This window comes from Drosophila virilis, chromosome 4 (genome assembly GCF_030788295.1).
Source record: "Drosophila virilis strain 15010-1051.87 chromosome 4, Dvir_AGI_RSII-ME, whole genome shotgun sequence".
Lineage (NCBI taxonomy): Eukaryota > Metazoa > Arthropoda > Insecta > Diptera > Drosophilidae > Drosophila > Drosophila virilis.
Window position 1 is genome coordinate 15,223,590 of NC_091546.1, and position 23,985 is coordinate 15,247,574.

At 41.9% G+C, this 23,985-nt stretch overlaps 3 protein-coding genes across 6 annotated transcripts; 1 reads left to right on the forward strand and 2 right to left on the reverse strand.

Moving 5' to 3' along the window:
- The first annotated feature begins 332 nt into the window (after window positions 1–332).
- Wdr59 (WD repeat domain 59) lies at window positions 333–3,933 on the forward strand. The gene is made up of 6 exons (XM_002051730.3): window positions 333–781; window positions 844–1,054; window positions 1,120–1,403; window positions 1,463–1,636; window positions 1,690–3,606; window positions 3,681–3,933. Exons 1-6 carry the CDS (start codon window positions 476–478, stop codon window positions 3,756–3,758), a joined length of 2,970 nt encoding a protein of 989 aa, XP_002051766.1. The 5' UTR covers window positions 333–475; the 3' UTR covers window positions 3,759–3,933.
- Window positions 3,934–4,780: 847 nt separating this feature from the next.
- Ge-1 (Enhancer of mRNA-decapping protein 4 homolog Ge-1) lies at window positions 4,781–17,984 on the reverse strand. Of its 3 annotated transcripts, none has more exons than XM_032438596.2 (12): window positions 17,747–17,984; window positions 17,311–17,447; window positions 17,027–17,235; window positions 16,526–16,968; window positions 16,202–16,455; window positions 14,738–16,144; window positions 14,350–14,669; window positions 14,052–14,283; window positions 6,630–6,870; window positions 6,402–6,567; window positions 5,824–6,334; window positions 4,781–5,761 (listed from the first exon to the last, which is right to left on the reverse strand). In XM_032438596.2, exons 2-12 carry the CDS (start codon window positions 17,406–17,408, stop codon window positions 5,569–5,571), a joined length of 4,074 nt encoding a protein of 1,357 aa, XP_032294487.1. In that variant the 5' UTR covers window positions 17,409–17,447; window positions 17,747–17,984; the 3' UTR covers window positions 4,781–5,568. The 3 variants fall into 3 exon arrangements, with proteins under 3 accessions (XP_032294487.1, XP_032294485.1, XP_032294486.1); XM_032438594.2 differs by having other exon boundaries at window positions 17,311–17,657; XM_032438595.2 differs by having other exon boundaries at window positions 17,311–17,670.
- Window positions 17,985–18,325: 341 nt separating this feature from the next.
- Window positions 18,326–23,911, reverse strand: Reps (RALBP1 associated Eps domain containing). 2 transcript variants are annotated; one of them, XM_070208767.1, is made up of 7 exons: window positions 23,281–23,911; window positions 22,780–23,211; window positions 22,392–22,708; window positions 21,570–22,333; window positions 21,045–21,511; window positions 20,193–20,273; window positions 18,326–20,037 (listed from the first exon to the last, which is right to left on the reverse strand). In XM_070208767.1, exons 1-7 carry the CDS (start codon window positions 23,428–23,430, stop codon window positions 19,432–19,434), a joined length of 2,817 nt encoding a protein of 938 aa, XP_070064868.1. In that variant the 5' UTR covers window positions 23,431–23,911; the 3' UTR covers window positions 18,326–19,431. The 2 variants fall into 2 exon arrangements, with proteins under 2 accessions (XP_070064868.1, XP_070064869.1); XM_070208768.1 differs by lacking the exon at window positions 20,193–20,273.
- Window positions 23,912–23,985: the final 74 nt, after the last annotated feature.

The window sequence follows — 23,985 nt, forward strand, 5'->3', positions numbered from 1 at the left end:
TTCTATTTTGGATGCTATCGTTTCGAGTCCCGTTTAAAATATAGTTAAGTTTGTTACGTTAGTCCTTCAGCTACTATTATCTAAATTTTAGCAATATTAACATTGCTTTTCATTTGTTATTTAACTTTGAATGAAAGGGGTATCTATAAACTCTATGCTAATTTTAAAGTTTCGTTTGGCTTCTAGTAGCTAATTATGGCTATATCTAGCTTTTTTTGACACTGAACTTCTGGCAAGTTCTGCTCATCAACAAAATTGTGGAGTGCATACACTGCTGTGCAGCCCTGGGTTAAGCGATACTAAGTATCGATATACACGAAACGCGATAACTTCTTATTGTTATTGTTCGTGTTCGTCTTCTCTTATCAGTTCGTTTTGTTTCGTGCTTTAGTTAGTAAAATTAATTAAATTTCGCACTTTATGTTGCCCCTACACACATCACGACCATCAGCCCCGCCAGCCATATAAAACCCAAATGCCGCCAACGGAGACATTACGCGCTGGCAGCGGCAGCGGCGAACGAAGCGGCGGCAACTCGGAACAGACGTACATCATAAGACAAAGCAACAAATGCTACGAGCATCGCGATTCACAGGCAACGGCCATGTCGGTGAACTACTCGGGCCAATGGGTGCTGCTGGCTGGTCGTGGTTATTTGGCATTGCAGCGCTTGGGCCAAGATGATGGAACGTTGCGTCGTCACGAGCGCCAGTCTAAGTACGAGGTGTCCGTGGCAGAGTTTGCCATATGCCCCAGTCGTCGCGAGTACTGCGCCATTGCGGTGAGTGCAGATTCTTTGAAATGTGTAACTCTCATCCATTATGTCTTCTGCATGCTTTCCAGACTAGTCAAAATATTGACATTGTGCGCTGGGGTCCCGCCGAGCCGCACTATGAGAATTCCCTGCGTGGCCATACGCGCACCGTTACCGACATTGACTGGCACAGCAAGAATCCCAATCTACTGGTTAGCTGCTCGATCGACACCTTCTCGCACATCTGGGATCTGCGCGATCCGCGCAAGCCGGCATTATCCCTTAATGCTGTCTGCATGTGTAAGTGCCATTCTGTAAAACATTTTATGCTTGCTAAACTTAAACTTTGCTTTGTTCGCTTGCAGCGGGTGCCACTCAGGTTGGCTTTAATCGCGTCTCGGGCAATTTGCTGGCCGCCGCTCATGACGGTGATCTGCGCATTTGGGACATACGCAAGGGCAGCTGCCCAACGCACTATATTACAGCGCATCTGAATCGCGTGCATGGCATCAATTGGAGTCACAGGCGCGAAACGTGCTTGGCCACAGCCAGTCAGGATGGCACCGTCAAGTACTTTGATGTGTGCAATCCCAGGCGTGCCGAGAAAATCATAACCACGCTATCGCCCGTGTGGCGTGCGCGGTACACGGTATGCCTGCCAATGCCTTACGAGAAATCGCCTTTGCATATGTTTCACTTTTGCTTTAGCCTATTGGCAACGGTTTGGTCAGCATTGTGGTGCCGCACTTGGGTCGCGGTGAGAACAGCTTACTGCTTTGGAGTAATAGCAAGCAAACGGATCCAATTTGCTCGTTTGTGGGTCACACCGATGTTATTCTAGACTTCGCATGGCGCCCCAACCACGAGAACTTTACAGAAATCGTAAGCCAATTGCTCACACGAAAGCTCCTTTTGAATCCGCTTTAAATTTGCAGGAATTGGTCACATGGTCACGGGATCGTACGCTGCGCGTATGGAAAATCGATGATACCATGCTGAAACTATGCGAGCCCTCGCCCGATGAGGATGAGGAGGGCGATTCGCCACGCTACGAGACCGAGTTGAACGAACTGCGCGCCCTAACGCCGCCAGAGTTTATGCATACGCTGCAGCCGCGCCCGATGATAGCTGCCTCGCTGCCCATAGCTGCCACGCTCGAGCCGGGCACGATTAACTTGCCGATGGCACGCTCGCCCAGCTTTGGCGGTGTCTATGCCCGGCGTGAGGAGACGCATATTGCACGCTCGCTGACAGATCAACCGACCTGTTCGCTGCAGCATGAGTTCTCGCTGCTGAATACCAATATGCCGCATGTGGACGTGGACATGCTGTGTGCCATAAAGCGTTACGCATGCTTTAAGATCTGTGCGGCTGATCACACAATCATATTGCAGGTGACCTTCCCCACCTCCTATCCCAGCCCGAATGTGCCGCCCGATTTTCAATTCTGCCAGGGCACCACCCTCTCCAGCGATGTGAGCAGCGTGCTGATCAAGGTGCTGCGCACCAATGCGCTGCAGCGTGTCAAGAAATCGCGCAGCTGCCTGGAGCAATGCCTGCGCGCCCTGGTGGCAGCCATGAAGAAACGTGTTACGGCCGTTGCTGGTGCCGGCGCGGATCGCAGTCAGCTGCTGCTGCAATCGCCCAGGCTGGAAGGCGCGTTGTCCAGTGCACTGCACGATGCCTGCATACCCTTTCCACGCACCTCGGGCGTACATTTCAATGCCATCGGCATGCTGACCACCTTTGCCCAGGTGATGAGCACAAAACGTTTAACACTGCGCCAGCATCAGGCCATCACGCCGCGCACCCTGAGCGCTATCAATGGCAGCGGCCTGCTGGGCAATGTGATGGCAACCAAAACACAACGGGATCCGAACGCCTCGTTCTATCTGCAGGAGCGCATGATTGCCTGCAAGCGCTTGCAGGGCAAGCAGCGTGTAATGCGCCAAATCAATGGCACCACGCCCGTTGTCCATGTGTACGATGCGAGCCAATTGCTGCACATTAATCGGGAGATGGCGCGCGAATTTACGCTGGATAAACGCGACATAGCCGAAACGTGTCGACGCAATGCTGAAATATGCCGCAAACATGGCCGCTCGGATTTGCTGCCCATTTGGCTGCTGGCAGAGCTGATAGCGACGCCGCATGTGCCGCACGAGTCGATGAGCTCGGAGCTGCTCTTCTATATGGATCCATTTAAGAAATCTCTGCTGGAGTCGCTGATCATGCACTATGCCAGCGCTGGTGATATTCAAATAGCCGTCCTGCTCGCCTGCCTCTTCGACAAGTGTCCAGCTGCGTTGAAGGACGTCATGGATGTAAACAGCTGTCCACGGCTGCCCGCACAGCTGCATAGCCAATTGTCGCCGTATCATACGGTGCTCCCGCTGGACTTTAAATCATCGTCACAAGCACGTGCGACCAGCGGCAATTTGCAACAGCTGAAGCAATTGCGCAGCAACTCCTGGTCCGATTCTCTGGATTGCTTAGACTTTAAGCTCGTTCAGACGGATGCGTATGCCTGTTCGCTGATCAGACGCGCCAAGATGCCGCTCTTCGATCAGTTTAAGCGCGCCTATGCGGACGTCTTGTTTGGCTGGCAACTGCTGTCGAAGCGTGCCCTAATCCTCAAGCATACGCTGCACACGCCGCCGCCAGCGCAGGGCGTTGAGTTCGTCACCGAGTGCAGCGGCTGTGCCAAGCCGAAGCGTACGCCCAAATGTGAACCCTGCAAGCGTCCAGTTTTGTTTTGCATCCTCTGCTGCCTGCCTGTACGCGGCGCGGCCAATGCGTGCATCTCCTGCGGCCATGGCGGTCACATGCAGCACATGATGCAGTGGTTCGAGGTACGTCACATATACTAATTTCACAGCTAGTTCGATTAAATTAATTTCATGCTTTTTCTTACTTTGCCGCCCAGCGACACGATGTGTGTGCCACGGGCTGTGGCTGCAGCTGCTTGCAGCGCACCTCGGAGCTGCTGGCCCTGATAAGCTGATCCATTGCCGATGCTGTGGGTGGTCCCAACCAGAGTAGCTTTAGATTTGATAGCACTTGACGCTGTGGAAATCAAAATACCTACACATAGATATTTTTATTTTTTTTTTTTTGTAGTCTCCAAGACGTTTTGTTATTATGACGATGATAAATATAATAGATATATACTCTTGCTAGCTTGCCGTTCCTAATTTACTGCAGCTCTTTGGGAGGTACCAACATGAATTATATGTTAAATGTATAAACAGAATTGTGTGGGATCAGGTCGTATATTTTATGAACTTGCGCTTTCGCATATACGTACTTACATATGTGCATACGTATGTGCATACATACGCACATACGTACGTACATACACACGTACATACATACGTACATACATACGTACATACACACGTACACACATACGAACATACATACACACGTACGTACAAACATATATATGTGCGTACAAACATACATACATACGTACATGCATACATACGTACGTACATACATACGTACATGCATACATAAGTACATGCATACATACGTACATACATACATACATACATACATACATACATACATACATACATACATACATCTACATACATACATACAAATACATACTTACTTACCGGCTCCACCTCCTCCTGCTCTACCGCCTCCAGATGCTCCTCCACCGGCCGCTGCTGCCAACGTCTGCTGCCTTGCTGATTGTCCGCACGGCCTACTTAAATTTTTGAGAATCGAGGAGGAGGGCATTTAAAAATACGTTTTTTTTTTAAAGTCGCAGCGAAAGTGGCATCCAACTTAGACTGTGTTATTCACTCAAGTCTTCGTACATACACACACACACATGCATACATACTCACATATGCATATGCATGCACACATATACATATACATACATACATATATTCCAAAATTAGGGAAAGTGCGATTCAAAGATTTTTTTAAGATCAAATAAGACTTCTGATTAGGTCAGATCTATAAAATTATTTAAACAAATGGACGTAGCATGTTTAAACATGGGAAACCTGAAGTGTCCGAATGCAATAATTATTTATTAGTTTTTCAAATACATATATTAATTTTTATTCTTATTGATTTTTAATTTTTTTTTTTCGATTTTAGGCTTAGCTTAATATTTACGCATTTACTTGTAGTTCTGTAATTATTTTTTTTAGCAATCATCAAAATTGTCCGTCCCTCTTTAGAAAGTCCGTTTTAGTTATTTTGAAAAAATTTAGTATTTAAAAATGTAATTCTATAGCTCTGCTTTAACGTGTATTTTACTCTTTGATAAGCGTCATGATAAATGGAAAAAAATCTTTATAGATAAAGCGCGCAGAAGGAACAGAAAGAAAAATACTCAATATTTTTAAAATTATATATATATATATGTATAAAAAAGGTTAACTTATTGCAATTGATGATCACGCTAGATAAGCACGTTCCTCACTTTTTCCTATTTTTCTGTTGTTGGAAAACACAATATCGTGACGAGAACATGAGTTAAGATCTAAATATAAAATTATAAAATAAAACAAAGAAACGCACACAAAACAAATAGTAACGAAAAACTGTATGAAAAATTGTGGCTAAAACTTTCAGCTTACGTTGTCAAATTGGACAGTTAGGATATATTGAAAGGGAAAGGTATAAGAGTTCAAATTGAAGCTAGAGCTAGAAACGGTTCTATCGGGATGACCTGCTTAACTACAAACGTGTCCGTATGTCTGTGTGGGTGTCTGTGCATGGGGCTTGGGTTTGGGTTCGAGTTGTTGTCAGTGCCAACCACTGGCAATTGCAGCAGTATCGCAATATCATTTGAATTGATCACGGTAAGTGGCGCTGCACATGGCAATCAATAGGCGAACATTGCTACATTGCGGACTTTTGGGACAATTCTTGATGAACAGCTGGCAATTGCGATACAGCTCGGAGAGCACTTTCGGTGCATGCTCGCGCGTTATGGGATCCGACATATTAATGGCCAGCAGCGCCTCATTGAGGTAGCTAAAAGTTGCAAAAACATTTAATAACTTGAACATTAAGTGCTTGCATCCGTTTATCCTTACCTCTGTTTAAGCTCATTATGGTTGCTCATGTCCGCTGATATTTGCTGAATGAGTGAGAGCAGCACCTTTTGCTCCAGCCGACAACCCTCAGGCGCAAAGACCTGCATGCGATCCGTATGCCGCAATGTGAACTCCACCAGATTCAAATCATTGGCAAGCAGTGCTTGATGAAAGGCTTTGTTGATTTGACCCGCCAGCAGCAGTTGTTTAATGCTCTCACGCAGATCATAGGTGGGCGCCGGTGTGGCTGCCTGCGAGCGCAACGCCATGTTCTGATTATCCATATGCTTGCGCAGCTCGGTACGTATGGTCTCCTGCACCTGGCGGGCAAGCAATATCTCCAGGCTCTTCACCTCGCGCTGTGTCTCCAGCATGGCGTCGGTTAGTTCGGTGCGATGCTTAAGTAAATTTGTCTCTACCAGCTGCTTTAATAGGCCCAGCTTGTTGCTCAGCTCCTCGCTATTGTGCGGCTGTGGCATGTGCTGCAGATACGCGTTAAACTCCACCATGACTACGAAACAAAGATAAATATATATTTTGAAAACATTTTGTTAAGGCCAATCTGATTCCTCACTTACAATCTTTGATGCCCACGCTGAACGCTTCGTGCAGCTGCTTGAACATATTTTGCGAGGACTTCTCGTAGGCTGGTATCAGAGTGCTGCTCATGGACTCAATAAAGGCCGTTTGCAGGCTTGTCTGAACGCCAATCAGCACAGATTTGCCAAAGGCATCCAGAAATTGCTGTCAATGCAAATAGTTGTTGTTACGACACGACAATTCGATTGAATTTTACAATGGTATACCTTGCTTTTGCACACCTGTGCAATGTTCTCCTTGACCGTCTTGTCAAACACATTTAATTTTTGCACTATCTCCAGTTGCATTTGATTCTGCAACTGATCCATTTTGGCATTTACGCGTGGCAACAGCTGACGCTGCAGCTCCATGTTCAGAACATTGCCAATAATGTCCGTAAAATGATTCATAACATACTGATTGAGCACCTGCAGCACCGAATCTCGCAGTTCACGATTTTGAGTCTCACTAACATATAGAAAAAGAGCCAAAAAAAATATATATAGTTAAAGTATAGGATGGTTATATGCATTATAAAATGAAATAAATAAAAATAGCCATTCCAGGAACTATCAAAACAGACTTTTTGTATGCAGCACCGACCACCATATCCTATAACTCTACTAGCAACAATTGGTCAAGTTCTTCTAAATTCTTCAAAACTTAAAACAAAACTCATATATGTACTTTATACACATAAAATGTAGATACGGGACCGCTACATACAAAATAATCATATGTATGCTTAAATCTTTGAAATGTTAAAGGGCTTCATTACTCCTATTGAATCTAGCTATTATATATATAGTGACATATCCATAGTCGCACCCACCCTTTAACATATCTTAGCACATAAGCATAAGCACAATTATAAACATTTCTAATATTGTAAACAAAGAGCCTGGTGATAACATCGACATTGGTCAAGATCAAACTGTCCCCCTTTGGTAGACATAAACAATTCACCCTAAATATCACGCCACTGTCAATGTTCCCATCAGAGTACTATCCCACGCATAATTGCTGACGCAGCTCAAACTTCACTCAATTTTGACTCAAACTCTCTCAAAGCGAAGTTTGCTAAGCGACCGCAACAGTTAGATAAATCAGTTCATATTCGGGAAGCAAATCTGAATGTACTCAACAAAAGTAGCCGTTAAGTGAAAATAATAAATTGAAATATATTTTTTTATAGTAACCTAACGTGCAAAACTTAATTGGCGCAGCCGGTAGGATACGTCGGGAAAAATTAAAGATCGCTAAAGGATAATTAATTCCCAGATCTAACGCACAATCGCGACCGAAAGTGTTGTCGGAGTGTAATAAAAATTTTCTCGAATACGTATCCGCACAAGAACCTTCGGGTCATTAGTAGCTTAATAATATTGACCCTTTGGGCAATAAAGCTACTACAGTTAATAACGACTGGCTTTGCATATCGTTTGATCCCTGCAATACGTTATTACTGAGTCTTTTTAAGACACACACACAAAAAAAAAAAAAAACATTTACACAATAATCCATCACAAACTTTAACTTAAAATAAAAGTGCAAAATCAAAGAACAATAAAGTTCAAACCTACAAACTCAAAACTATTCAAAAAAAAGTGTATTACACCAAGATGACAATGGAATTATCAGAACAACACCTCAACCAGGCCCTTTCACAACTTAGACAGGTGCCAAGCTTTGACGGATCAACGGATCAACTAAACGCCTTCATTAAAAGGATAGATTACATCCTACACCTGTATCCAACCCGAGATGTTAGACAACATAGCATCTTATACGGAGCCATCGAATTGCAAGTCACAGGAGATGCTCAGAGAATATCACAAAGGACAGCAGCCAACACTTGGCAGGAGCTGAGAAACGCATTGATTGAAGAATACAAAGTGCAGACACCATTTGAAGAACTCCTTCGACGCTTATACAACACGAATTACCAAGGAAACGTCCGTAAGTTCATCGAGGAGCTCGAGAATAAATCTTTTGTTATTTTAAATAAGTTAGCACTAGAAAATATACCTAGCAATACAACCCTTTATACAAATGCTATGAATAACACAATCAAAGATGTTATTACAAAAAAATTACCAGATAGGCTTTTCATGATGTTAGCCAGACACGACATTACGTCGACACAAAAACTAAAGCAAGTAGCTCAAAGAGAGGGATTATATGAAAATAGCTTTACTGAAAAACCTAAAAATAATAATGTTCAGGGAAATCCAAATAACAATCGTAGGAACATGGGAAATTATCAGCAAAATGCTAACCCAACCACCATTTCAAGTGGTTATTCCAACACAAATCAGAGTTATCACGCACAAAATAAACAGCACAATAAGTCCGAAGACAATCAGAAAGCTCACCACGAGTTCCAACAGAAATTAAGTCAAGGTAGATACCAAAATCCCTTAAACTACCAAAATCAGTCCCATTCACGCTTGAATGCACCAAACCCTCCGACTAAACGTCAAAGAGATAGTAACAGTGGGCAGATGAAAATGGATACATCCGAAAATTTTCATCAGCAAGCCTCGGAACAAACAGAAGAAATCCATTCATAAAATTGATTATGAATGACGAAGTTCTAAAATGTGTCATCGACACAGGTTCAACCATTAATCTAATGAAAACTAACCGCTTAAATTTTCCAGTTTACAACGAAACATTAAAGGTTCACACCATAAATGGTGTTATTGAATTAAAACAAAGTATACGATTAGGAGCAAGCAAAATTTGTCCGAGCAAACAAAAATTCTATATTCACGACTTCTCAGAGCATTATGATGTTCTGATTGGGAGAGAATACCTTGAGGCATGTCAAGCAAAAATAGACTATGCACAAGGATCCGTAACCTTAGGAGAATTTAACTTTTGTTTTAGATATAACGACGAAGAGGTCGAAGAGGACATGACCGCACAAGAGTGCCTTGATCCACCCTCAACAGAGGACAGACCATTTAACTTCGCTATAAATAATGAATTAATAGAAAACAATGAGTTTAGGCTAGAGCACCTAAACTCAGAAGAAAAAGAAAAAATAAAAAAAGTTTTACATGAATTTCGTGATATCCAGTACCATGAAGGTGACAATTTGACTTTCACTAGTACAATTAAACACAAAATTCTAACAAAACATGAGGACCCAATTTACAAGCGTCCATACAAATATCCTCAAATATACGATGAGGAAGTAAATAAACAAATAAGCGATATGATAAAACAAAATATCATACGTAAATCCAAATCCCCTTACTGCTCACCAGTAATAATCGTTCCAAAGAAAAACGATGCATCTGGAAAGCAAAAATTCCGGTTAGTCATAGATTACCGCAATCTCAATGAACTAACTATTAATGATAAATACCCTATCCCGATCATGGATGAAATATTAGACAAACTTGGAAAATGTCAATATTTCACAACCATTGATCTAGCCAAAGGCTTTCACCAAATCCAAATGGATCCTGGTTCAATACCCAAGACCGCATTTTCGACTAAACATGGCCATTACGAGTACACTCGCATGCCATTCGGTCTTAAGAATGCACCTGCAACGTTCCAACGTTGTATGAACAATCTCTTAGAAGATTTAATTTTTAAGGATTGTCTGGTCTACTTAGACGACATTATTATTTTTTCCACTTCATTGGAGGAACACATTTTGTCGCTACAAAAGGTATTTAAGAAGCTTAGAGAAGCTAACTTAAAACTACAGTTGGATAAATGCGAGTTTATGAGAAAAGAAACTGAATTTCTCGGTCACATCATCACAACTGAGGGTATAAAACCAAATCCCAACAAGATACAAGCAATTGTCAAATTCCCAATTCCAAAAACCCCAAAAGAAATTAAATCATTTCTAGGATTATGTGGTTTCTATAGGAAATTTATACCAAATTTCGCTAATATAGTAAAACCATTAACACTTAAATTAAAAAAGGGAGCAAAAATCAATATAAAAGACAGAGACTACGAGCTAGCGTTTGAAAAGCTAAAAGTACTCATAACATCCGACCCAATTTTAATATACCCTAACTTCGAAAAACCATTTTCATTAACTACAGACGCGAGTAATATGGCAATAGGGGCCGTCCTTTCGCAAGAGCATAAGCCTATATGCTATGCAAGTAGAACTCTCAACGAGCATGAGTTAAATTATTCAACGATTGAAAAAGAATTATTAGCAATCGTTTGGGCCACTAAATACTTTAGGTCCTATCTCTTTGGTCGACAATTTCAAATCCTTAGTGATCACAGACCACTCGTCTGGTTAAATAATATGAAAGAACCTAACATGAAATTACAAAGGTGGAAGATCAAGCTAAATGAGTTTGATTTCCAAATTAAATACGTCCCAGGAAAAGAAAATTATGTGGCAGATGCTCTGTCCAGAATTCAATTAAACGAAAACTTCTTAGGCGAAGATACAATTAGCACAAGAGCAACAATACATAGTGCTCAAGAAGACAACAGTAACCATTTACAAATCACAGAAAGACCACTTAATTATTACAATCGACAAATAGAATTTGAAAAAGGAACCGAGAACGAAACAAAAGTTACGAATTACTTTCACAAAACCAACATAAAAATTACGTACAAAGACATGACTAATACGCATGCCAAAGAATTAATAAAAGAATACTTATGCACAAAGAAAAGTGTGCTATACTTCCACAACGAAGCAGATTTTCCAATTTTTCAAGAAGCCTACTTAGAAATAATAAGTCCGAATAATTCAACAAAGGCAATGAAAACTAGTACAAAATTAATAGACCTTCAAACATACGCAGAATTCAAAGAATTAATATTAAAAAAGCACAAAGAATTATTACATCCAGGAATTGAAAAAACTATCAATTGGTTCAAAGAAACCCACTATTTCCCAGATTATCAAAATTTAATTCAAAATCTAATAAATGAATGTGAGATTTGCAACATCGCAAAAACAGAACACAGAGATACAAAATTAACTTTCGAAATAACTCCAGAAATCGCTAATATCCGAGAAAAATATGTAATGGATTTTTACATAGTAGGAGATAAACAATTTTTATCTTGCATTGATATCTATTCAAAATTTGCATCATTATTAGATATAAAAAGTAAAGACTGGCTAGAAACCAAACGAGCTATATTACAAGTGTTCAACCAAATGGGTAAGCCCATCGAAATAAAGGCAGACAAAGACTCAGCTTTTATGTGTACAGCTTTACAATTATGGCTAAAATCAGAAGCAGTAAATATTAATATAACCACTAGTAAAAATGGTATATCCGACGTAGAACGATTTCATAAGACAGTTAACGAAAAACTAAGAATCATTAACAGCGACTCAGACGTCGAAAATAAACTTACAAAATTTGAAACTATACTCTACACGTACAATCATAAAACAAAGCACAAAACGACTAACAGAACACCAGCGGACATATTCATATATGCAGGTACACCAGAGTATGACACTCAAGCTAATAAAGAAAAACTAATAAATAACCTCAACAAAAAACGAACAAATTATGAAATTGACACTAGATACAAACACTCACCGTTAGTTAAATCAAAGACGACAACCCCGTTCAAGAAAACAGGAGAACTAAGACAAATCGACGACAAACATTTTGAGGAAACTAACAGAGGCAGGAAAATAACACATTACAAAACCAAATTCAAAAAGAAAAAGAAGACTAATCAAAGCAAATATAACAATTACAGGTCAACAACAGACAGCGATCAAAACATACAAGCACCAGCTTAAATTAATTATTATAATATTACTATCAATAACTGTAAACCATATAAATGCACAGAGTATTGAAATTAATCCTATCAAAGCCCATAACGGATATCTCATATTTAAAACAGGAACCATAGACATTCCGACAGATTACGAATTCCACTGTTTAACGGTTAATATAACAAAAACCGAAGAAACTTTTAACAATTTAATTGAACAAAGTAAAGAATTCAATAACCTTATACAAATCGAATACCTAGTAGAAAAATTAAACAGAGAAATAAACGGCTTAAAAATAGCCAAACGCAGCAAAAGAGGTTTAGTTAACATAGTAGGAACAGCATATAAATACTTATTTGGAACATTAAATCAAGAAGACAAAGCAGAAATTGAACAAAAAATAAGCAACTTAGCAGAAAACAGCGTTCAGGTTAACGAATTAAATTACATAATAGAAGCTATAAACAAAGGAATAGAAATCATGAACGAACTAGATCAAGAGAAACAAAAAGGAAAGAAATTAGATATCCTTATATTTAACTTACAACACTTTACAGAATATATAGAAGACATTGAGATGGGAATGCAGCTCACAAGATTAGGAATTTTTAACCCAAAATTACTAAAACATGACTATTTGTTGCATGTTAATTCTGAGAAATTGTTGAATACAAAAACTTCCACTTGGTTTAAATCAGATACAAACGAAATACTGATAATATCCCATATTCCTCGAGAAATAATAAAAAGCCCGGTATTCGAAATAATTCCATACCCGGATGAAAATAATAATATTTTGACAGAAATAGCTCATGAAAAATATTTTACCCAAGATAAAAAAGTTTATAGCAGAGAAACAAAAAAATTAATTAATAATGAATGTTTAACAGGAATTTTAAACCAAATAACATCAGAATGTAGTTATACTAAAATTTTGCAAAATTTTCAAATCAACTACATAGAACCAAATATAATTTTAACTTGGAATTTACCAAAAACTATATTAAACCATAATTGTATAAATAACGAAATAACAATAGAAGGAAACAATATAATAAAAATCTTTAATTGTTCATTGCAAATTAATGAAATTTCAATTTCAAACAATATGTTAGATTATACTCAAAGCATTTACGTAAGCAATGATGTTATAAAATTAGAACCACTTTCGTTTGTACAAACGAAACAAATTATAAATGCACATACAAAATTTAACAATGTATTCCAGATAATTACAATAACCATATTTGTAATCATATTAATAAGTTTAACACTGTATTTGACATATAAGTTCAAAAGCATACCTAAGAAATTAATTATAAAATATAAAAAACCCAAAGTAGAAGAAACACCTACAATAATAGGAGATATACCAATTGTAAAAGAAGAAAATGTTACACTATATCCAAACTTAAACACCTGAGGACAGGCACTTTTCTAATGGTTGGGGGAGTGACATATCCATAGTCGCACCCACCCTTTAACATATCTTAGCACATAAGCATAAGCACAATTATAAACATTTCTAATATTGTAAACAAAGAGCCTGGTGATAACATCGACATTGGTCAAGATCAAACTGTCCCCCTTTGGTAGACATAAACAATTCACCCTAAATATCACGCCACTGTCAATGTTCCCATCAGAGTACTATCCCACGCATAATTGCTGACGCAGCTCAAACTTCACTCAATTTTGACTCAAACTCTCTCAAAGCGAAGTTTGCTAAGCGACCGCAACAGTTAGATAAATCAGTTCATATTCGGGAAGCAAATCTGAATGTACTCAACAAAAGTAGCCGTTAAGTGAAAATAATAAATTGAAATATATTTTTTTATAGTAACCTAACGTGCAAAACTTAATTATATATATTATATTTTGCTAATTTTCCTTTGCTTACCGCGCATGCAGGAACTCGGTTAGTTTCTTTTTGTGCTCGTTCTCGTAACGCTTTAAGTATTGTTCCATTAGCTTGGACAGTTGCATTTCAATTTTGTAGGCCAGCTCGTGGATGCTTTTCGGCTGCAAGGGCGTCGCACCGCTGCTTGGTTGCAGCTGCTGCTGCTGTTGTTGAATCTTGCTAACTTCGTGCTCCAGTTTATGCAGCTGCAGCGATTGCGCCTTGACCAGATCTGGAAAGTTAGATAATAAATGTTAGATTCCGTACATTTTGTAGCTTAACTTATTTCTCCACCCACCCAATAGTTGTTCCAGTTTTGCATTGATCTCTGCATTGCCTGTGGAATTTTCAATTGCCGCATTGTGGCTGCAGCTGCTGATGTTGTTGTTGCCGCTGCTGTTTAATGTTGTTGCCGTGTTGTTGCTGCAGCTACTGTTGCCCAGCGTGGGCGGCACATTGCCATTGTTCTTGTGCTGCACCGCTTGCGACATGATTTGTGCCGCATTTTGAAGTTCAGCGGATTTTTTGGTTGGCAGCTTGGAATCCTGTGACGGCCAATTGGTCGCTACAGCTGCCGTTTCCTCGACGGTTGGTGAATTGGCCAACTCATCCTCGGTTCTAAAAAACAAAAATAACAAATTAGAATTTAAAATAAATATATTCAAGTATTATCAAGTTGTTCTCACTTTTTTTCCGTTTTGCATAGCATATAGTAGGGGTTCTCTTCGTCAGATTCTAGATTCTCCAATTCCGGTTCGTAGTCATCTGCATCCTCTTGTGTGGCCATAATCTCTTGGACTTCACGACTTGGACTGGAACCGCCACTGGCTAAATTCTCACCCGCATTGCGTTCCGGATTGCGATCAATGGCTATGAACTTCTTGCGCGCATCCATTTTGTCTTTAAGCTTCTGCTGTTCCCGATCCTCAATGAGCGTATTGTTCATCAGTTTCAAAAGATTCGCATTGGCCGACTCCGTTCCCTTGGCAGTCACTGTTGCCAGCATGCGCAGCGTGTTCAGCACCTGAGAGTTGATCGCGGACTGATCTGTGTTAGCCGTAGTTGCACCCGCAGAGCTGCTGATGGCATCGGTGCCAGTTGTGTTGCTGCTAATGCTGGTCGTGGTCAAAAGCATGGTGGTGGCACCGCTGGCGCTAAACGCATCCGGAGTCATGAGATTCAGTTGCGGATAGCCGCTGCCATACTGGGGCGAAGCGGAACGTGATTTATTTGTGCCCGTCGTAGGTGTCTCTTGCAGGATGGCCGAAGGTGCAGCCGCAGCAGCAACTGCAACAGCCACCACCGAGGCGGACGTTGAACTAACTGAGTTGCGTTTGGACTTGCCGAAGAGTGTATCCAGTGGCACTGCGCTGGAGCCGCTGCTGCTGTTGTGCGGTGAACTGGGCTCCGCCTTAATCTCATTGACGTGTAGCAGTCGCGATGGCGTCGCACCATCCGGTGTCAGGGAGCGCTTATTGCTGGCACTACTTTTGTTGCTGCTATTTAAACTTCTTACTGGCTTTTCGGCCACACATGGCTGATAGATAATCTGGCACTCCTGCAAGCTCTTGGCCTGCACCACAAACATATGCACCACTAGGGCATCGGTTGTGGCAGTGCTATCATCGTCGTAATCATCAGGCTCCTCAAACGGATAGTAGCTCTCGTTGGTGCTCTTCATCCGACGCATGCTGGCATTCACTATGGAAAAAGATAGTATGCCCGAGCTCAGCTTGAACTCTGCTATGTTTTGAATGCGTACGGCAGCATCGTTATTGCCAGTGCCGCTGCCAGCGTCATCAGCATCGCTGCCATTATCCGAATCCCCACTGTCGCTGGCCTGATCGTTGACGCTGCTTCTGACGATGCCACAGCTGCTAATCTGCATCACATATACGGCTAACGCATCCAGGCTGGATATAACTAAATAGTTGGCGCTACGATCAATGCCAGCTATGAACATGCCCGGATGCACAGTGGGCGGAACTGAGGCCATAATATTGATGGTCTGCAGACACTCCCACAGCGAGCAGTTCCACAGCTTTATCTCAGTATTATGATCGCTGGTTGTAATCACATACTGCCAGTAGGCACTGTAATTGGGACATTGAATACAATTCATCAACTCTTTTATTTAAATAAGCACTTACTCTTCCACAGGCTTGTTAATGTTATCCAAGAAGAACAACGAGGCCACCGGCTTGCCATCGTGCGGCTTCCATTCGTGTAGGCAGCGATGATTGCGCACATCAAACAAATAAATTTGATAGAAACGCACCAGGCCATCAGTACAAGCGGCGGCAACGGTGGTGCCATCGGGCGATAGAGCAGCGCAGGTAATTAAGGAATCCTCCTCAATCTTCAAATAACCAGTCTCCAGAGACGCCGGTTTAATCTGTCCCCGCTGCAAATGCAGCAAAAACAAATTTAAAAAAAAAAATGAAAAATGGTTAAACTTTTTGGTTTTCACTTACGCCATGCTCGGATATAATCATCCTGACATGAAAGCATTGAAACTGTTTGCTGCGCGACCAAATCAAAAGCTGATTTTCATCATCCTCTTCGTGGCCAGTGACACCACTGACGCCCCCGCCACCGCCACTGGTATTGTTGTTGCTGCTGCTGCCGCTGCTTGTTATGTAAGGACACCAGGAAACCATGTCATATTCTGGCACATAGTTTGCAATAGGATCATCCACTTTGAGTACAAGTTTGCATATTAAATTTCCATCGATTAAATCGATTTTATACACAAACAGCGAGCACATATCTATGACCGCCAGGATGCGCTCCCGTTCGCTGTGGGCAAATTGTAGATCGAGAACCTCACCATTCATGCCCTTGATGAGGGCACGCTGGCTGGTGCTGGTGTTGCACACACGGACCATGCCTTCCATGCCGGTGGCTTTGTTGTTGACTGTGACAAGGGCACAATTAAAATGGATACAGCAATTTAAAGAATTCAATTTGGTTACCATTTATGGCATATGCCAAATGCTTGCCATCGCGATGCACGGCCACCAAATGACCGGGATAATAGTATTTGTGCTCCCATTTATAGTCGACGACATTCTTTAGCTTAACCTTGGAGGAGCCACGCGCATGGGAGCCGCCACAGCCATAAACTTTCGTATGATTGGTTTTGATGTTATAGCAGCATTGCTTGTCATATGGCTTGAAGTTACTGTGTAAGGAATGAGAATGAAATGCTGGATAATGAATAAATGGGAACAGTGCAGAACAGGCTGTGCACACATACATAATTTCGATTTTTTTCACATCCGTTTGATTGCCGTTGGCAGCAACGATGATGCTGGCTGCTGTTGCCTGCTGATCCTGTTCGTTGCTGCTGCTCATATTGAGGCGGGTTCCAATTAGAATTGTTGTTGCTGTTGTCTGCAAATTACTGTTGCTTGTTAATGCCGTTAAATGAGCGTTGTCTGTTGTTGTTGTTGTTGTTGTTGCTGTTGTTTTGCTCGCGTGCTTTGTTGCGTTGCTTTTGCCTTTGCCACACCTTGATGATGATTGCAATGACAGCGGCGGCTTACGAAAGATTGGCAAATGTGCGAGCGCAAAGAGCGCGATTAACATTGACGCATTTACTTACTAGGAAAAGAGACTATCTATTGTTTACTTTTTGTTCTACAATAACATTTTCAAGATTCACCATTGTACAAACGTAAACGTAAACTAACCTGCACTCTAGCAGCAGTTCCAGTTTCCAGTGCTCTCTACTTTTGCTGCTTTTCGACGTCGTTACACTTGGCCTTGGAAGTGCAAATGATGTTCACATATATTAAGCACGCACGCAGCAATTGTTTAATGCTGTTTACACCATTTAAACAACAAATTTCCACAAATTCACACGTAAAAATTGTATAGCAAATTTTGCGAAAATTTGCTCCAATGCCGCAAAGCGTTAGTGATGTGTAGCGGCGTATGCAGCACAATCGATTACAGCGTGCGTCTACTATCGCAAAAATTTCGTGGTCGATAGACATGGTTGCATTTAGTTTGGCGGCAATAACGATAGCATTTCAAATTGTGTAAGACTTAAAATAATTATTTCTTTAGAGCATATTATTTATTGCCTTTTTTTAGCATTTGTAACATCAACTAATACATTCATTTTTATTTTTGTAGATGTATATCGCTCAAAACAATACGCATTTATTACGCTGCAACGTAACAATATGTTTACATAGTGCTCAATATCACTTTTGTTTTTGTTTGTCTTACTTTTTCAAACACTGCAATCAGTTTGTAGTTGTATATCTTTGAAAATGTTTAACAAGTTGAAGATTTATTTTGTTTGATGACAAGAGAAATAATATACAATCACTATATATTTAATAGTTTAAGTATGCAAAAGAAAATGCGGACGCATATTCACATGATGATATACTCGCAAGTACGTCTGCTGATATATCATCTTATAAATTCGAAGTTAGCATACTTATGGTCCGGTAAATTAAATAATTGTTTTTTTTTTTTTTTCTTGTGTTTTCCATTTGTTTTATAACTTTATACAAATGCCTACGAAATTTGATAAATTTACATAATATCAATTTGTGTATACATAGAAAATAGTTTTGAAAAATTACTAAACCTAAGCTAAGCTTTCAAGGAAATGAAATTGGTTTGCATGTGTTTTATCATGGTTTTCTTTTTGTTTTCATAATAAATTTTAACTTCTTTAATACTTAAACATTTAAGCCTGGCTTACGAAAGTTACAACTTTTAGCACAACATTATAATTTTGTTTTTCATTGCCGGAATGAATGAGAAGGTCGAGGATTTGTATTTCCTGGTGGAGCCAGGTTTCGAGTTATTCAAAATTAATAGTTAATAAATAATGATTTATTGCCTTTGGGCATACTAAATGTAATATAGCAAAGATTGAAAAATGGTGTGTGTGTGTGTGTGTGTTTTTTTTCTATCAGCCAAACAAATGCTTTATGAGTGTTGCAATTTTCAAATACGATTGACGCCACTTTGTGGATGCATATCATCTAGGGAGCAGTGTTTTGTTTTGCTTTTCATTTCGTTTGTTTGTTTATAAAGCGAACATTTCTCATTTACATTTACACATTTACGTTTAACAATTAGTTCCATTAGCTCTGTGTGCGCTAAAGAGAAGTATACATAAATTGATCTGCATAAATATGTATCTATAGAGGCGGCATTATTGTTATTGTTATTGTTGCTTGCATGACAAATTTACTTTTCATTCATTTTTAAAATTGAGATTTAACTAGCCTACAATTAAATTAGCGAAACATAATAATAAGCAGCGTGCTAAACGAAATTCGTCTGCTCTTCTAAATAGATGTGTGTTATATGCGCTGCATGCAACAAACAGAAACAACAAAAACGCTGCTTAAACATTTGTATAGGCACCGGCTGAGCCGGAGGAGCCGCCAGTCACATTGGCCGTCATAGGCGCTGATATTGAGGAGCCAGTGCGTGCGGGTGCTGCACCGCCAGAATCGCCGCCAGCTGCACCGGCTGCTGCAAAACTTTCCAGCTTGAGACGCATCTCCTCCTTGCGCGTCTGCACGCTCAACAGTTCGTCGCTGAGATCGTTGCACAGATGCAGCAGCGAATTGTTTTGCTCACGCAGTCGCTGCAGCAGCTCCGTGGTGCTAGTTTGATTCTGCTTAAAGGACACATGACGCAACGAATCACTGATGGCGGTCACACGTTTCTCAAAGTTATCGGCGCTGGGCAGCTGGGCGGCAGCCATGCACGACGACGATCCTGCTGCAGCCAGTGCTGGGGCCGGCGTCTGCGGCTTGCGGTAGACCTCAAAAGCGGAGACTCGCTGTTGCGTCTGCAGCGTCATGCGCATGGGCGGCACAAAAGCGGGCGGCGGAGGTGCCGGCGGCAGTGAATGCTGTTGCTGCTCGGCTGTGGCACCAGCAGCAGCGGATGTGGCATTGGCGCTATTGCTGCTGCTGCTGCTGCTGTTGTTACTGGCGTCCAGCTGCAAATGGAGAAGGCATTAGTTTCGATCATGAACCAAGCGTAAGCGCATGTTTTATTCAAAAGCTACTCAATTTTGGATGCATAACACTAGTAAAGCTACGGCCAATTGTGGATGCATTTGTTGAATCAAGATTTTATTCTTATTACACTTACAACATTCGCGTCGTCGGCAAAGTGCGTGAAATCGGCAAAACCCGCTGAGGTTTGCATATCGAAGCTGGCTTGCGCGGTTATCTTAATTAAAGTTGGGTTTATATTACAGTTTGTTTAAAAAAATAAGTAAAAGAAAATAATAATAATAAAGGGCACACATAAGGTAAACACTTTGCACAAAGAAATACGAATATAATATAAATATATATTCGGTACACCGAAACCTGTTTATACTATGGCAGAGTAAAATGATACATAATACTGTGTTTACTCGCTAAACAAAACGCCTCGACTCCTAATATTATATTTCAAAATACATTAATCATAAAATTTGAAATCTTTATCTGAATGCTATAATTTTTTTTTTCTAAACTTTATATCTACAGACTAACTTTTGAGAATGTTATATTAAACATTGTTATTGAAAAATTGATGTTACTGAAAGCTTAAATCTTTGAATGACAACTGTATCCAAAGCCTCTGTTAAATTGCTTCAGAGAAAACGCTACTTTTAAATAACTTGTTTTAAAATTATCTTTCAATTATCGCTTAGAAGAAAAAAATACAACCTCTGTGCTAAAATACAAATTATTGAAATAGCAGTTGAGCCAGCATTGCCTACAAACTAGGAAGCTGTGAAATGACCCTAAAGGAACATTAACATAGCTGATATTTTTAACATTTCCAGGTGATGTTAAATATCTGTTAGTAAATGGAACACATCTACGAATACAACATTTAAACAGTTTCCTTAAAACATTTGCATAGACATGTATACTGGACATAATTTGGAGCTGGACAGCAGACAAACAACATGTATAGCTAGATTTGATGCAGGTATACTAGACTTACCTCGGGCTGTTGGGCACCAGCTGTGCCAATTTTAAACTTGTTCAAATCTAAGCTGCTGCTGCGCGCATGTCGATGGGGTCGAGGCGGCGGCAAGGGCGGCGGCTCCTTTTTGGCAGAAGCTGTGCTTGATGCATAACCCAATGGTAATGGCGCCGGCTGTTCCGGGGGCTCGTTGACACCAATGGAGCCAATGCTTGGCTCACGTTGCGGCGGCGGCGGCAAGGCACCAATATTCTTCGCTGGCAGCTTTTTGGCCTGGGGACGTTGTATAGCGCGTAGATCGCTGCTTTGCATCGAGATGGAGTCGCGGTCGCGATGCGTTCCAGTTTGATTGTTTTGTGCTGTAGTCGTTGTTGTTGCTGTTGTCGTTGCCATGGCCTTGGGACTCTCCTCGCGCAGCACAACAACGCCGTCCATATCGTTTGTGGACTGACTTGATTGATCGCCAGCTGCGGCAATGGCTGTGCCTACGAATAAATAAAGAAAGTAAATAAGCTGACGAAGGATACTAGGGTATATGTTTACCTATGGGCGTCACACGCAGCGGCACGGGATGCAATATTTGCGGATTTGAGACCACATCCTGGGCAGTGCGTTTCATATCGAACAGCGCTGGTTTGAGGCCGGGACTAGAAACGGCAGGAACAGCAGCTGCCGCTGTGCCGGCTGCAGCAACTGCCGCAGCTCCAGTTGCTGTCGATGTCGTGGGAGATTCGCTAAATTTGGTCCATTGACTGGCATCATTAGTTGGTCCAGCAGTAGAATTAACTACCGCTGTTGTTGTTGCTGTCGCTCCTGTTGGTTTTTCCACATTTGGTGAATTGGAAATGCTGCGATTCTTAAGCACGGGCGATGTCGTTGTTGTGGTCACTTCACGTCGAGAGCTGCTGTTGCTGGCTTGCGACGAGGTCGAGATGCTGCTCAGATTCATAATGTTCTTGTCATTAGGCAATGGACGTGGCTTCGCTTGCGAGCTACTTATGATTGTATTGTCAGTGTGTTCATCTTCGTCGTCATCATTCAAATGCAGGAGATCAGCCTCGGGCGGCTCTTGAGGTATGTGCGCCGTTGATGATGACGACAGCGATGTCGTTGACTTAGCCAGCACATTGGGATGCAGACAATGAGGAAGGCTGCTGGGCAATGGTATATTATTGCGGCGCAACACAACCAGATGCATGGCAGCTGTGAATTCGGATAGACTAAGCGCACCGTCGCGTGTCACGTCGCACAGCTGCCAGATATGGCGTAGCTCCTCGACAGGAATGCGGCTTTTCTCAAAGAAGATCCTACAAATGAATGCATGGTATGAATATACATTCTAATAGACACCCAGTCACAACTTACCGCGCAGCCTGACCGGAGAGCAGTCCGTGCGGATCACGCTGCACAGCTCTGAACTGCTTGTTGTAATATTCGCGCTGCTCGGGCGTGATTTGATACAGCGTAATCAGTTCGCTTTCGTTGTCATCATCGTCGCTGCTGTGACGATCCGAGGACTCCTCCTCGGTGCCCAGAAGCTGGCGATGCTCATCACCGAGCAAGCCCTGCCACAACGTATCCTGTGCCCAGGGACGCTCTGCCACGCTGTTGGTGGGCGTGGGGCTATCACTGTTAGTGCTCCACGCCTCCGGTGAGCCACCAGGGCCAACGCCACGTCGACGCTACAATTAAATAAATAACACTTTCATGTATCTAAGTCTATTTACATAAGTGTGATAAGATATATACGCACTGTTTCGCGGCTGCTGTTGCTGACGACAACATCAGCGCCCGCCAGCTCATCAAAATCTCCGCCACCGCTGGATTCGTTTTGCTCGACTTCGGAATCGGTGCTAGGCACATCCGAGGTGTCCTGCAACTGTTCCAGCTGCTGTTGTTGTTGTTGTTGTTGCTGCTGCTGCTGGGAATTGCGGCGCAGCGAGTTACGACGATCGGTGGGCGGTGGCGGCGGCAGCGCACCCAGGCCATTTTCACAGGTACTCGCTGGCGCTGTAGCAGCGTCTTTCCAGCCAAAATGCGGCAATGGCAATGGCACCGTGGCGGCAATCAGCTCCTGACGTAAAGGCACCGCTGCCTGGTGGGCGGCAATTAGCTTGAGGCACGAATAGAACTGAGCGCGCGAGATGTGTAAAGCGGTTGCGGGTATTCCAGCCAATGATGTGATCTGTTAAGCAATAATTAAAAATTAATTAAGAATGCACGATGCTGTCAATTGAGGCATTTGTGGACCTACCTCAATCACCGTCTCGTTGGCAATGTCCGCTGAGCGAAAGAGTTCGGTTGCTTTCAGCATGGGCACCTTGCCGGTGTTCTCCACGTCGCAGCATTGAAACAGTTCTCCATAGAAACGTGTCTCGGGCTCCGTGAGCGTTACCTCTTCCATAGCCGTCAACTTGTTGCTGCCTCCACACCCAGCGGTCGTCGTATTACTTTTGGTATAAGCTACCCACGCCCGTTGACTGACTGCCAGCCAGGCTGCGTTCGCGATTGCGACAAATCTGTTTGTTTATTTCCACGCTTAACTAAACAAACTGCTAGCTCAGCTGTGCCCCCCCGCCTGCCACACGCGCTTCGGCTCGTTTATCGTCGCGTCAACGTTGCTGCCGTAGCGTAGGTGGAAAAACGGGCCAAATGAGACTCAAATGCAGCAGCAGGTTTGGCAACGTTTTGCAAGCTTTAGACAGCCACCACAGCCAGCAAATGAAGTGCACACATTAATGCATGACGCGGCACAGGCAGCGTAGTTATTAAATTTCCAATTGGACTTACTTCAACTACACAATTTGTCAATCAATATTAATTTTTACACGAATTTTTCGCAAACTGTTGTGCACTGTGGTGGCATTATCAACGATAGAATCTAGAGATAGCGATGGTCGATAAGTGTGTACCCGTGACTAATCAACGGTAACGATTAATTTGGGTTTACACGAAAAAA